This window comes from Neolamprologus brichardi, chromosome 19 (assembly GCF_056152115.1).
Source record: "Neolamprologus brichardi isolate AB-2024 chromosome 19, ASM5615211v1, whole genome shotgun sequence".
NCBI lineage: Eukaryota > Metazoa > Chordata > Actinopteri > Cichliformes > Cichlidae > Neolamprologus > Neolamprologus brichardi.
In genome coordinates, this window is record NC_142122.1 from 4,434,814 (window position 1) to 4,449,489 (window position 14,676).

The following is a 14,676-nucleotide window of genomic DNA, read 5'->3' on the forward strand; positions in this document are numbered from 1 at the left end:
GTACTCCATCTTCCTCCCACAGTCAAAAGACATGTATGTTGGGTGAACTTGTGATTTTAAATTTACTGTAGGTGTGAATGGTTAAGCAAGTCTGTTGGCTGTAAGCTGGCAACTTATTCACCCCACCTTTCCAGCAGCTGGCAGCTAATGGGCCCCTTTAAGTATAGTTTAGTAGTGAAATCGTGGATATAGCAGAAGACACTGAACATGCAGCCCAAAAAAAAGAGTACACACACACAGATCCATCTGGGAGACCATTTATTTTACTCTTCAAACACTGATTAGTGTTGGCTGGTAGTAACTTTAGTGTTATTGAAGGCAGCACAGCAGCATTATTGCAGAGAAAATCTCATGACTGTGCGGATACTGTGGGGAAAAAGGAGAAAAGATTTGAGCAAAAGTTTTGCACTAATCTGTGTTGCTGTTGACTCAATAATGGAGGAGAAAGCATAGTAGAGCAAATCTACCTTTTGCCGTTCTTCAACAGTTCAATGGCGTCGTTGACCTGGTCCAGAGTCATGTTGTGAGTAATGAACTCGTCCAGCATCACCTTCTTGTCCAGATATGCTTTAACCATCCTAGGAATGCCATCCTTACCCTTAAATCCTGATCCCCAAAAGACAAAACGACAAGCTGTAAAGAAGCTCAACATAAGCTTAATAAAGACACCGTAAGCTCCCTTATATTTATCTCACCTCCAAGCACGCACCCAGTCCATGTACGTCCAAGCATGAGATTAACAGGTTGGGTGGCTACGTCCTGCAAGTCTGTCCATCCAACAATCACACTAATGCCCCAGCCTGCCACACAAGATTCCAAAGCACTGCGCTACATGGAGAAACAGCGGAGCAGCAGAATTGTATGCAGAAGGATACAAGGATATGTTAATGAAGGACTTTTTAAATAACCACTGCTGGAAAAGAGCAAGGTGGTTTATTTGACTTTTACTAAACTAGACATTTGATACTACAGAGTAGATTAAATCTTCCTCACCATGCATTCCACATTCCCAATACATTCCAGGGAGTAGTCAACACCTCCACCAGTCATCTCCTTCAGCACTTGGCTGATGGGTTTATTGTGATCCTTGGGATTGACCAAGTCAGTAGCACCAAACACTTTGGCCTTCTCAAACTTGTCTGGGTTGGTGTCAACAGCGATAATCCTTTTGGCTCCTGCAGCCTTGCAGCCCATAACTGCAGCCAAGCCCACAGCTCCCAGACCAAACACGGCACAGGTGGAGCCTGGCTCAACCTGCAGGAAAGGAGACTGATCAAAACTGGACATAAAAATTAAATTAAACACCCCCAGCACAAAATGTCCAATTCCAATGGCTATTCCATTAGCCCACCATACACACCTTAGCTGTATTAACAGCTGCCCCATATCCAGTGCAGACCCCACACCCAAGGAGGCAGACTTTATCCAGAGGAGCAGCCGGGTCGATCTTAGCCACAGCCATCTGGTTCATCACAGTGTACTCAGAGAAGGTGCTGGTCCCCATAAATTGCTGCAGTTTCTGCCCCTTACAGGTGAACCTGGAATGTTCTGTGCTTTTCTGGACGCGCCTTTTCCTAAACAAGACATATTTGATGTGCATAAAAAAACAAAAAATTCCAAAACAACTTTTAAAAGTATTCCTCTCGTTCCTTTTAGATGGTGCAGTGAATAATATAAAAGGAATGAAATCAACAGTTACCTAGTTGATAAAAAGACGAGTAGTCTGAATACTTTCATAACATTTATATCTAGTCTGTAAAAATGTGCAATGTGTGTAAAAGCACATGAAAACTGAATAAGATGGCATGAAATGAGTCTCACATTGCTTCTTCACACCGGTTGGTCTTAGGACTCTTACAGAAGCGACATTCTCCACACTGGAGTAGGCAAAGAGGAATTACCTTGTCTCCTGGAAGACAGAAAGCATTGAGCCTCATTTACAGCATGTATACACAAATCCATACGTAACCTGTCAAACATTTCACATCCACAGAGGATGACAAACATTTCACATAGAGCACCTAACTTGTTTATGCTCCGTGAACAAATTTAGAAGTGCTTCTGACCTTGCGTATGAACAAATTATGAAAGTCTGAACATTTTTAAACTCCATCCATTTCAGCATGAATTCGTTTTCAAAACACTGCAAGATAAAATATCCTTAAAATTCTAAAATATACATTTCTTGTACAGAAAAGAATACTAAATGAAACATTACCTTGTTGTTTTATAATTGCTTGCATTTTTGTTACAAACTTTAGACACAGGGTTGAGATGAGTCTTCTTCTTTCTCTCTTGCACAAAATGCAAATAAGCATATTTTTGGATGTTAAACAATCTCAAACAAACCTGGCTGAAATTCCGTGACTCCCGGCCCAACACTCTCTACAATGCCGGCTGCCTCATGACCGAGGATGGTTGGGAAGAGCGATTTGTCCAGACTCTCATAAAGGAAGTACAGGTCTGAATGGCACAGAGATGTTGCCACAATCTACAGCAAATATGACGGTAAAAGAAGCACTGGATGAGGTTATAGGAGTTTAGTTGTAGAAAAGCGTAAAGAACATACATGCACATGCATACAAGAGCATCAAAGCCGGCTGCTTCTTACCTTAACGCGGACCTCATTGGCCTGGGGTGGGGCTACCTCTATTTCTTCAATCACCAGAGGCTTCCTGGATTCCCAGGCCACTGCTGCCTTGCACTTGATGACCTTAAATGGCAGAGTTACAATATTAAAATTATCCACCAAGGTCATTTCTGTAAACCAACTTAACAGAGCAGATGGAGAAATTTAAATAAAAATCTTTAAATATGCAATAAAGGAAATTATTAATCAGTGGCTGACCCCCCTTAACACTAGTGCCATTTCAAAAGTTTTGTGACTATTATGACCACTTACACCAGGGGTGTCCAACTCCAGGCGTCAAGGGCCGGTGCCCTGCAGGTTTTAGATCTCACCCTGGGTCAACACATCTGAATCAAATGATTAGTTCATTACCATGCTCCTGGAGAACTTCAAGACATGTTGAGGCAGTAATGTAGCCATTTAAATCAGCTGTGTCGGATCAAGAACACATCTAAAACCTGCAGGACATCGGCCCTTGGAGCCTTGAGTTGGACACCCCTGACTTAGAGGGTCTACCCAGCACCACCGAGGTGTTCATTTTCACCCCATAGAAATAAATATCCAACCACATGCTGGCTGCCCTGGCAACACAGTTTTAAGACACATTTTGTCATGAGCCTTAGAGGCAGATGTGGATGAGATGATAAACTTTGTTCAGTTTAAATAATTATTTTACAATATTAGTTTGTGTTTTTGTAGTTGGCTTTGAGGTTAATTTTAAATAGTAGATGATCTGTTTTTGATGCCTGCTTCACAGTTTCAATGCAGACTTTATTTCAGTGCAGCTATGCCCAGTGTTGGGAAGGTTACTTTTAAAATGTATTCCATTACAGATTACAGATTACATGCCCCAAAACGTATTCTGTAACGTATTCCGTTACTCAATGAGAGTAACGTATTCTGAATACTTTGGATTACTTAATATATTATCATGCTGTTTACAACTACATGAATGTACTATTGCTGTGATTTATTACTGTTACTGAAGGTCCGCGGCTCCGAACCGTAGTAAAGGGACCTCTGGCTAATGTCTGTGTCGGGCTCGTAGCCGAAAACTAGCTTTACTTTGTTGTCTGGGTCAACTTTGCTAGCGAGAGACAGAGAGAGGCGTTGAAAGGCTGCTCCAACAGAACTTATTGTTTTTGGAGGAAAACAGGAACACGGTGTACAGTCGAGTCTTAATAGCTTACTTACAACTGGGCTCGTCAGGCACTCTTCTTGGCTGCAGTGGTTATTATTATATTTGCATGCTTCCAGCTCGTACTTTTCCTTTTAATTATAATTCAGATCAGTACATTTACATATTTTTGTATCTATAAAAAGGAAGCTGACACACACAAGACTTTATCAAAGGTGTGAGCATCACAGCAGAGGCCTTTGTGTCAAAGTAGCTGAAGATAAAACACAGAAAAACATGAAGGCGATTTTCCTGGCCTGGGATTTTATAAAAATATTCTGCAGTACATCAAAAACTAAAGAAAACCATTAATCAACACATGAACATTACCTCTGAAGTTACAGCGGTTTTATTAGAGACACGGCTAAATGTTTTGCGTTTTGCATAATTTTAAAAAGTTTAAATTTGTTCAGAAGCCTGTTGAACGGCAGAAATTAGGTTTTCTTTTCGGAAGTAAGTAAAAGGAAAAAAACATCGGCCGACAGCGCTGTAAATAACGGTAGACTTGTGCCTAACAAGCAAGCAAATAATGCAGAAAACAGATTTCGGGGATAGACGGGAAACTGTTCTTGAAGTACACAGAGAGAGAGAGAGAGAGAGAGAGCGGTGCATGAGGTTGAAGCAAAACAGTAAAAGTAAGAGTGAATTCATGACTATGTTTATGTGAAGCATAGTTTGGATCTTCTTTTGCTGCTGGTTCGGTCAATATTGTTTGGAGAGACATCAAACTAACAGCTTTAGAATCAGCGCATAAAGGGCGTAAACACAAAGCGCGGACCCGCCGACAGATCAGAATCAGCGAGCTGTCGGCTTTCAGCCCCGACCATGAGAAAGGCGACATCTAACTGATTCTGATCCGCGGTTGCGCTGTGTGTTTAAGTCTTTGTGCAGAATCCGTGTTCCTGCTCTCATTTACTGTCTTAGCTGTTTGGTGGTTGTTGAAATTTGAAATTTGAATTTGAAATGAGATTCTGGCATTTCGGGCAAAATAAATTTATATTAAAAAAATCGATTCAGGATTTTAATGAATCGATTTTACGTTATCCAAGCCAGAATCGATTTTAATCGATAAATCGATTATAAAAACCCACCCCTAATGTATTCCCTTACTCCCCAACACTGGCTATGCCAGACATGACTCAACGTGACCCCTCCTGGTGGTTCTAATCTTAATAAATTAAGCAGTAAAATCAGTACAATACTAATCTCTCAAGAGGAAAATATGATTTCGCTAAAATATATGTGCAAAGCAAACCATTAAATCATAGCACATGTAAAGTGTTATGATATTCTTTCCTTTATAAAAAAATAAAAAATAAAAATCTGCAAAAGTAATTGAAACACATTTAAATGATTTACTTACCTTACCAGCTGTGGCCATTTCTGCAACCAAATGAGGAAAATGCGACAGAAGAATGGATGTCATTCTGCGATGACGCATAAACATTTAGGTTGGCAGGGACTTCAGAAGTCAGGTTTACCCAGCACGGTTATGCAAGCATTTTACATAAGACTGTTTACAATCTGGAAATTACATGTACTTCCATTATTTAAAATAAAAAATAAAAAAAGCTACATCCAACATAATTTTCTTGGAAGTCTTAAGGGTTTTTTTTTTCTTGTTTTTTTAAATTCTAGGTAGCAATTATCTAGCTCAGGGGCGATTCTAGGATCAGAGCTTTGGGGGTGCTGAGCACCCAGAGAGCTGCCCATCCAGGCAAGGTAAACTTTACTCATCACAATGAGACTTCTTCCCCGTCTCTGTCAGTCCCTGCATCCCTAAATGCCTCCAGTTGTCCCGAGTTCTCTCTGACTGCCTCCTTGGTGCATTTAAACCCCTGTTCCTCCCTGTCCTCATCGTCTGTTGTCTTCATCTCCATTATCAGTCATCATAATTTTACCCTCTCTGTGCAAGTCTGCAAATTTCTTTATTAAATCATAAGTTTCTTAAATTCATCAAGTCTCTCTGTGCCTGGGTCCTCGTCACAAAACATGACATCACTGTTTTGTACATTTTAACACAATTTAATCCCCACATTTTTGAAAGAATAGCAAAACACTTTTTTGAAAAGTCTGTAACAAAACCATCAAATCTGATCAAGGTTATTAAAATGCTGTCAAAGAAGAATGGATTGGAATTAAAAAAAAAAAAATACATATCCTAACCTTAATTACTGGGGAAAAATGATAAATGATGCTCATAGTGAGTAAAAAGTAAACTGTGTGCATTTTTTGGACAGAGATTCACTTCTAAAGTGTATGTATAATACAATACAAATACATAAAAAATACACTCCAAAAATAGAAGAGTCCTTGAAATATACAAAATATTATTAGAAAATGGAGACACTTGGCCTTTGGTACAATGTATACAATGTATGAAAAGATCTTTACTGCAGATACTACTATGGCTCTGCAGATTTTTTCTTTTCTTTTAACCTATGTCGCCTCACCTTGAGGTTGGTAAATCTGTCTATCACATTTTGGTGGTCAAGTCTCTCACGCATCTCTTTCTCAACTGACATCACAGCCAGGTGCTGGAGTCTGCTTTGACCCATGGTCCTTCTCAGCCAGGTATGGAGCTGACTCGAGACACTAAAAGACCTTTCACAGCTACAGCTGCTAACTGGGTTTGTTAGGGCAACCTGAATAACAGTTTTCAGTTTGGGGAAGATCTGATTATCCAGAAGATTGTACAATGTTAACATATCTTGAATGGCACCAGCCTCACTCTTGAGCTTTATAAAGTCTTTGGCAACCGTGACAACCGTTGTCAGCCCTGCAGTGCCAGGGCTGACAACCCAGTTTGTTTTGCAGATTCTGTATAGCAGCTTTAATATAGGGAGAACACAACTTCCAGATTGTATGAGTTGTTTGTATTAGTTGTTTGTCTTTCTTTTTCTTTGCCAGTTTAATAGTTACTGTTTTGCCTGTTAGTACTCCCTGTCTGTTTTCTTACCTGGTACTTCCTGATCTCGTACTTTGTCCTCATGTTCCCGTCTTTGGACTGACAATCTGTACACACACACACAACAGGAGTTATAAGGTTAATGGGCATCCAGTCAGTTAGCTAGTTAGTACCTTGGGTTCAATATCGGCACATGCACATATGGCAAAATAAGCAGTTTCTCTCATTACATTTCAAACAGGACAGTGGTAACAACAGCAGGCTACGGACAGTGTTAAGTTTTAGATTTTAAATAGGCTGTATACATTTCAATGAGATCAACAGGGCAGTCAAATATCGCTAATTTTACTACAGAGCAAACATCGTCGGAAAACACGTTTTCAACTAGGGCTGCCACAAACGATTATTTTGATAGTCGACTAGTCACCGATTATTTTTGCAATTATTCGACTAATCAGATCATGCATCCATTGGATGTACAGCGTACAGCTTATTGCACCAGCATGCATCTGCTCTCATATAACTATCATTAGCTTACAGCTTTAAGTGTTTAAGGTATGTGCTAACTAAAAATAAAGACAAGATGATAGTTTATTAAAGTTGAATGAAATTTGCAGATTGTTTCGGTGAAGTTTAATAAACTCATTGTTATCTAAAATATAACGGGACACCGGAGTATATTCTCGAGCATCTCACACTTCTGATAATCAGCTGTCTGCTTGACGTTTATTCAGCTGTGTAAAAACTATAACTTTAATCTCAGCCAAACCGATTTACTCAGGAACAAATAAAATACTAAAAAAAGCCAAACAATAACATTTTTAAGTTATCCAAGTGACTTATATATGTTTAACCTGAGTAGCGAAAGACCGCAGTGGGTTTGAAAACGATTTGCCAGGAGTCCGGTGTTCTCACGGCTCTAGTGAGTCTTGCCCCCGGCTAGCTATCAAGCTAGTGGGTAACAGACGTCTCCGAAAACGTCGGAGCGCTTTTGAAAATATGTGGTGTCTTGATAAACTGAGGAGATATTTGAGGTTTACACAGCTACATTCTCACCTGGAAATATGCTAAACATTTATTTTGTGACCCAGAAAGAATAATAAGAGTAATATTAAAACTAACTAGCTGCCGCTAGTTAGTTGTTGGAAACTCAGCTGGGCCGCGCTATGAATTCTGGGACACAGCTCCTTCTTCTTCGTCGGGATTTAACGGCAGCTGGCATCCTTGTACATGCAGTGCTGCCATCTTCTGTTTCAGTCCGTTATTACACTCTTAAATTCTACTACTTCTTCCTGCGTCTTTTATGATCTTACAAAGCTTAAATCAGTCGTCAATGACTTTGATAGTCGACATAATCGTGGCAGCCCTATTTTCAACACAGCAGGTTACCTGGTGTAATGTTTTTCAGTTAAAAAGAAACATGGTCTGACTCCTAACTATATAAAGAGTAACTGAAAGTTAAATGCAGCTAATATGTCCTGTTTTAAGCCAGGCACTTCCACCTCTGCGTCTCAGTCACCATTGCTCTGGCAGCAACGGCGCTAGAGCAAGTAGGAGAGAGCCGAGCTGGAACAAACCATTTTGGGAGGGGTTATCTATACTTTTGTTGTTAAAATGTTCCATCTCAATTAAGTACTGTATGCTTCTTATACTTTTAGTAGTGTGTCCCACAAACAGCAAATATTTTCAAAAAAAGTAAGACATCTTTGGGGGGTGCTTTGATTCATTTTGGGGGTGCTGAAGCACCTCCAAAACTGGGCTAAAATCGCCCCTGGTTCACTGCCATAAGCAATTACATTAAAGTAGAAGTTAACAAGGGACAACTGTGACAAAACTAGCAGGAAGACGACGGCACTCCCTGCTATGTTAAACACATATTCATATTAGGCTTTGTGTAAATGTGAGCAGCAGTTATTAAATAGTCAAACTCTGCAATGCCTGAACTAATTGTTTTCAAAGTGTGTTAAACAAAAATAAACTTGAAAAGGCAATATTTGCACGAGTCTTAATGAAATGTGAGTCACTACATCTGGCTCTATTCAATGCATTGCACAACAAAACTATAAACCACACAGATTTGTTTAAACCATTTATTTTGCTCTTTAAACAGTGTTTAGTTTCTCTTATCAACAGTTTTCAACCATCCATGGATGTCTGATTCCCTTAATGCACAGTGTACTGTGTGAAATCAGTGTAGTGATGAGTCAATTTAGGGTTGTTGAATTCAGGACTGGAGTTTGTTTCATGGAGAAACTCATGACCACCTGGATACAGAAAGAAGAATGATTAATGTGTCATTTAGTCAGCCAGTGAGTGTAAATCTACCATTTGCTGCGTTTTACCTCATTCTGGACAAACACTCATAACTGTCCGGATGCTTTGAAATAAACAACACAAATTAGGTCTTCGTTTTGGGCAACTAGTAATTAAGTTATGTCAGCCGAGGACGTACGTACCATTTGCCTTGCTTCATTAGGTCAATGGCATCATTGATTTCATCGATGGTCATAGTGTGACTGATAAACTCATCCAGCTTCAGTTTCTTTTCCAGGTAGTCTTTCACCATCTTAGGAACAGCATCCTTACTTTTATATCCTGACCCCACCCAAAGACGAGTTAAACACACAAGTTAGAACGGCACTAACCAGTTTGTTACAACAGAAGATGCAAGAAATTATGCAGATCTCAGTCTAATTCATGACATGGCTAGCTGAAGTACCATGTAGTTTTAAGAATATCATATTTTACATTTGAATGCAATATGTCCAGCTGACTGGGGACCTCTCCAAGGAGTGCCCCGCTTCTTGCCTTATAACAGTTGGGCTGCATATCAAGCATACTTGAATCCTAATTTGGAGAAGCATGCCAGCTTAGACCACAAACAATTTGATGTGAGCTGCCCATCAGATTTAATTACTCATGTGAAAATGTTGTACGCTGGTCCAGCCCACTAGAACCACTGGTTATGGTCACATTTGTCTCACCTCCAAAAAGGCAGCCAGTCCATGTACGCCCCGAGATGAGCTGAAGAGGTCGGATGGCTATGTCTTGCATGTTTGTCAATCCCACGATCACACTAACACCCCAGCCTTTCACACAGGACTCCAAAGCATTGCGCTAGATGGAGAAATGGTACCAAGTCAGCAGAAGGATAGAAGTCACTGAAAAGACTAAACTGACTCAAGGTCTTTTTTAAAAAAAACACACCACACACACAAAAACACATCTAGAAATGTTTCACTCAATTCCCTAAATTGAGAATCTAAATTTCATAAAATTCCCCTACCATGCATTCCACATCACCAACACATTCCAGGGAGTAGTCCACACCTCCACCAGTCATCTCCATTAGCACTTGACTAATGGGTTCATCGTAATCCTTGGGATTGACGAAGTCAGTAGCTCCAAACTCCCTGGCTTTCTCAAACTTGTCTGGGTTGATGTCAACAGCGATAATCATTTTGGCTCCTGCAGCCTTGCAGCCCATGACTGCAGCCAAACCCACAGCTCCCAGACCAAACACGGCACAGGTGGAGCCCGGCTCAACCTGCAGGAGATGACTTCAGTAAATGGGACTCATTTTGGACGAGTGTTTACAGCTCGTTACTAAAAACAAAAACCTTTCAGTTCTAGCAGCATACACACCTTAGCAGTATTAACAGCTGCCCCATACCCAGTGGGGACCCCACACCCAAGAAGGCAGACTTTATCCAGAGGAGCATCAGGGTCAACCTTAGCCACAGACATCTGATGAGTCACAGTGTACTCAGAGAAGGTGCTGATGTCCATAAACTGCCGCAGCTTATGCCCATTACAGGTTAACCTGGAATTGGCCAGTGCCATCTCTTTTGAACCTATTCTACTCCTGAACAAGATAGAGGGAAAACATGAACCTCCTCAAGAGTACGCATCAGCACACGGTGGTGATGAGAGGTGAGAATAAAGCAACATTGCTCTCACCAAGTTACATCACACTGGTTTGTCTTAGGGCTCTCACAGAAGCGACATTCTCCACACTGAGGAAGGTAGAGGGGAATCACCTTGTCTCCTGAGGAAAAATAAATGGTCACACGTTCTGCTTTGGCGTATTAACCGAGTGCCCGCTGATGGACCACATTTACTTGCATTGAGAATGTGAAAAATTTGAACACCACAATTTACAATTAAAACCACCCTTTGGACAAAGGCAATCAAGTCTCTTCCTAAAACCAACCTGAACACCATGGGAACAGCTGTGGCTGATGTCAGGGTCAATCTTTTGTTCACAGAGAGAAGTTTAATTTGTTAAAAACTGACCTGGCTGAAATTCTGTGACTCCAGGCCCAACACTCTCGACAATGCCGGCCGCCTCATGGCCGAGGACGATTGGGAAAAAATCCTTCTCCACAACCTTGAACAGGCAGTACAGGTCTGAATAGCACAGCGCTGTTGAAACAATCTGTAACCACAGGAATAATCAAAATCAAAAGTCAGGGTTGTTTCTGGTGCATCTTCTGGTAAAACAGGAACTTTATAGAGGTACTACATTGCTCCAGGATAATTTCAGAGGATGAGAGGGCCTGCAAGTCTTGAAAGTGGACGTCTCACCTTGATGCGGACCTCATTGTCCTGGGGTGGTTCTACCTCTATCTCCTCAAACACCATAGGCTCCTGGGGCTCCCAGGCTACTAATGCCTTGCACTTGATGACCTAAAGGGGAAGTTGGAAGAAGAAAATTCCAAGTCCAATGCACATGAATAAATTACTATAACTTCCTTTCTACTCATTAGCCTTTTTCAGCCTTAATTTATGAAAAAAAATAAATTATAGAAGGAAATAAAAGAAAGGAAATGTTACACTTACATTACCAGCAGTGGTCATTTCTGTAACAAACAAGGTGGAGAGAGGGACATGAGTAGTTACAAGTAGTGTGACAGCAGTTCATGGGGACACAAACTTAGAATTTTCCTCTGTATTAGAAGTGTTAGTTCAAAATTCAACCAATCAATAACCCAGTTCTCATATCCGAGAGCTTGTGATGCTTTCAAATGTTGTGAACGGTGTTCTTTTGAATGAAACTAGAAAGGGTGGGGCTTGTTTATAGCTAGACTTTAACTCATTTACCCAACTACTACTATTAACCAGCAAACCAGTTAGGTTAAACAGACGTGGCTTCAAATACAAACATGTTCCCCACATATGACATCCAAGCTTTACAATTAACCTGTATGCCATTTTGTGTTTTGTAAAATAAACCATGCTGAAGTCAATAATTGGGTTCCAAACTTTAAAATGTGGATTTAAAAACAAAACTCTACAAACCACATTTGCAAACCAGTTTCATCTAAAGGTGAAATATAGGTGTTAAACCAAAAAGCTGAATTTTAAATGTAAGGTTAAATCTAAACTCATCTTTTGCGACGTGACTATTTGAGGGCCAGTCTGTAAACGAATTGCCTAATTTTAATCTTAAATTGATTTCAAAGATGTTTTGAATCCAGGGTGCAGACAGCTTGATTTGAAGAGGTACAATATTTTGTTATCAAATCAGTCTGAAGCTTCAGATTTTCCACTGAGGGGTTAAAGGAGGCCTGACTGGGTCTGAACACCACACACGCATAAGTGCACTGTAGCTTTGACTTAATTGGCAGTTGCTTTAATCCCAGTTACGTTAAGGCTGATTACATTTAATTTGATTCATTTTCTTTAAACTCAAATGTAATCATATGGTTCTTTTATTTGTTAATAAATTTTAAAGTAGGGTAAATTAAAACTGGGAAGACAAGGAATAACAAAAAGCTTTCCATTGTCCCTCCAATTCTTTAAGTTAAAATGCTACATAGTCCACATTAAAAGGATACCATTTCAGTTATGATGGATTTGCTTCACTTAACTCAGGAGGAACACAGGTGTTGAAACTCACTCTGATCAACCTTTCTAGAACAAGGTCATTTATTTCAGAGTTACTCGACTCCTCTTACTAGTTTATAATGAAACATGAGCTGGCTTGGGTTACCACGTTGAAACAATGATTCTGAGTTCCCACTGCTCAGAAAACATTAAAGATATTAAATAGGCTGAACTCAGTTTTTATCAATTTGTTATCAGAACTCGATTTAAATAAGTTACCAGTACTTTTTATGCAAAAACGCTGATAAACTCAGTTTGAGTTCTCTTAACTTAGAAAAACTAAGTAAGATGGAAGTTTTGCTTCTCATGCGGAAGGATGAAAGACGTGTTTTGAAAATGCCCTGTCACTACCTTCCTCCTCCCTCTCGGATCAGTCCGCATGTTCACGGTGCCAGCATTTGTAATGGAATATGTTGAGCAATCCTGAAAAAGCGTCAGCTCAAGAAATTATTGTTGTCATTGCTGTGAATCTTTACCTGATACACTGACTTGGTGAGTAAATGTTTACTCTGATTCAAACTGATTTAGTGGCTTCTCTTAGTTTAGCACCAGGTTTATAATCTTGCTAGCTAGTTAGTGTTAGCCTAGCGTTGCTGCTGCCGCTGGGCTCATGTTACTTAAAAATTAACACCACAGCCTTAAAAACATTACATAAAACTATTGTTTGAAATAAAAAAGTGAGATAAGAGCCCAGACAAAATTCTTCGGGAGGTTCAGCCGTTAGGGGTGGGGTGTATTTTCAATCCATAACTAACTAAATCTATCAAAGTTCCAAAGAATATGATTGTTTCCTTGCAGGACAACAGGAGAGATGAGTCCTCCATCACAGATGGTGTGGTCAGTGAAGATGGTCGCCTGCAGGTTCAAGCTCATTGCATCTCCAACCCACATCCACTGCCACTGTACTGAAGGGAAGTTAAAGACTTTCTTCTGCACCTACATTTGGATCACCTCGATCCATGACAGTCATTCAGGCAGTAATGCCTGGACTGGAAACAAGCCATCCTTAAAACATTACAACATTCCAGCTCATGTGTTGGAATGCAAAACAAATGTATTGTTTAATTTAGAGACTGCACTTGTGACAGAACAACAAATATTTTATTTTGATTATATAAGTAATGTAAGTACAAAACAAACTTGAGGTAGGCCTAAACTTATTTTCAGAATAATTACACCTGAGACTTTGTTTCATTGTGAGATTATAACAGTGATGGCAATATAATTGTTTGTTGTTCAGCAGAACAGTGTCCAGTATGTTGGCTGTTATACTTTGTTGTGTTTGAAAATAAAAGTTGGGCTGTTTTTAAACATCATTACAAAAAGTGTTGTTAATTATTTTTAATCATATTCAGGTTACCACAAATTGTTTTTTCATTAGTTGAACTTGAAATGTTTGTCAGTAGGTAAACAATTAGTATTGTACAGTCAGAAATATCAAGTTATTCTTAATACTGCAGACTTGCAATGATGGCTGTTGTCCTAACAGTCACCTTAAGTAAGCTTTACTTAGTTTTTTTTGAGGCAACGAGTTTCCTTAACTTTTTTGGGTTCTGGGAACTAACAAGGCTGTACAGTGTACTCAAAATGAGTAAGTTGCCCTAACTTGGTCATCTTACGTAAACTTGACCCAATTTTCTTGAGTTATGGGAACAAATGAGCTTGTACAGAGTACTCAAAATAAATAAGTTCTCCTAATTTAGTCATTTTTAGCTAAGCTTTACTCAATTTTGAGGCAATGAGTTTCCTCAATTTTTTTGAGTTCTGGGAACTAATTAGATTTTACAGCGTGGCAGCATTTCAGAAATGCACAACACAGCAATGAAGGAGAGATCAGTTAAACGATTTCAGCCAGCTAAGTTTTGCTTTTTCAGGGCAGAAGTGCAGAACAAGACCGTAAACACAATCGCAAAGAAAGCAACTTGCACATACCTGGAGGAAATAGCGGGTCTGCAACAGGTGAGAAACAGCTGATGCTCCAAGGTGCAGGGTGGTAATTAAGGGCTGGCCAATACTCGCTTTGCAGCTGCATTTTCCTTATAAGGAAAGTGGCTAATGAGGCATGCCTAAATG

At 39.8% G+C, this 14,676-nt stretch overlaps 2 protein-coding genes across 2 annotated transcripts; both read right to left on the reverse strand.

The window, feature by feature from the left end:
* Window positions 1-241: 241 nt before the first annotated feature.
* Window positions 242-5,233, reverse strand: LOC102799053 (alcohol dehydrogenase 1-like). Its single transcript, XM_087832885.1, has 9 exons — window positions 5,170-5,233; window positions 2,612-2,713; window positions 2,350-2,491; window positions 1,822-1,909; window positions 1,361-1,574; window positions 994-1,254; window positions 696-828; window positions 468-606; window positions 242-366 (listed from the first exon to the last, which is right to left on the reverse strand). Exons 1-9 carry the CDS (start codon window positions 5,230-5,232, stop codon window positions 333-335), a joined length of 1,176 nt encoding a protein of 391 aa, XP_087689011.1. The 5' UTR covers window position 5,233; the 3' UTR covers window positions 242-332.
* Window positions 5,234-8,814: 3,581 nt separating this feature from the next.
* On the reverse strand, window positions 8,815-14,635 carry LOC102797444 (alcohol dehydrogenase 1-like). Its single transcript, XM_087832773.1, has 11 exons — window positions 14,536-14,635; window positions 11,557-11,576; window positions 11,302-11,403; window positions 11,011-11,152; window positions 10,675-10,762; window positions 10,360-10,579; window positions 10,001-10,261; window positions 9,699-9,831; window positions 9,171-9,309; window positions 9,057-9,091; window positions 8,815-8,978 (listed from the first exon to the last, which is right to left on the reverse strand). The coding sequence occupies exons 1-10, from the start codon at window positions 14,633-14,635 to the stop codon at window positions 9,058-9,060; spliced, it is 1,239 nt and encodes a 412-aa protein (XP_087688899.1). The 3' UTR covers window positions 8,815-8,978; window position 9,057.
* Window positions 14,636-14,676: the final 41 nt, after the last annotated feature.

What these genes read in the sequence shown, in the direction of transcription:
- LOC102799053 (XM_087832885.1), bottom strand. Translation starts at nt 5,232, where the DNA reads ATGACATCCATTCTTCTGTCGCATTTTCCTCATTTGGTTGCAGAAATG. An exon ending in CCAATGAGGTCCGCGTTAAG is followed by an intron (nt 2,492 to 2,611) that starts GTAAGAAGCAGC and finishes TATTTGCTGTAG; the next exon opens with ATTGTGGCAACATCTCTGTG. An exon ending in TTGGGAATGTGGAATGCATG is followed by an intron (nt 829 to 993) that starts GTGAGGAAGATT and finishes TTCTCCATGTAG; the next exon opens with CGCAGTGCTTTGGAATCTTG.
- LOC102797444 (XM_087832773.1), bottom strand. Translation starts at nt 14,635, where the DNA reads ATGCAGCTGCAAAGCGAGTATTGGCCAGCCCTTAATTACCACCCTGCA. An exon ending in AGTCACAGAATTTCAGCCAG is followed by an intron (nt 10,763 to 11,010) that starts GTCAGTTTTTAA and finishes ATTTTTCCTCAG; the next exon opens with GAGACAAGGTGATTCCCCTC. An exon ending in CTAATGAAGCAAGGCAAATG is followed by an intron (nt 9,092 to 9,170) that starts GTACGTACGTCC and finishes TTTATTTCAAAG; the next exon opens with CATCCGGACAGTTATGAGTG.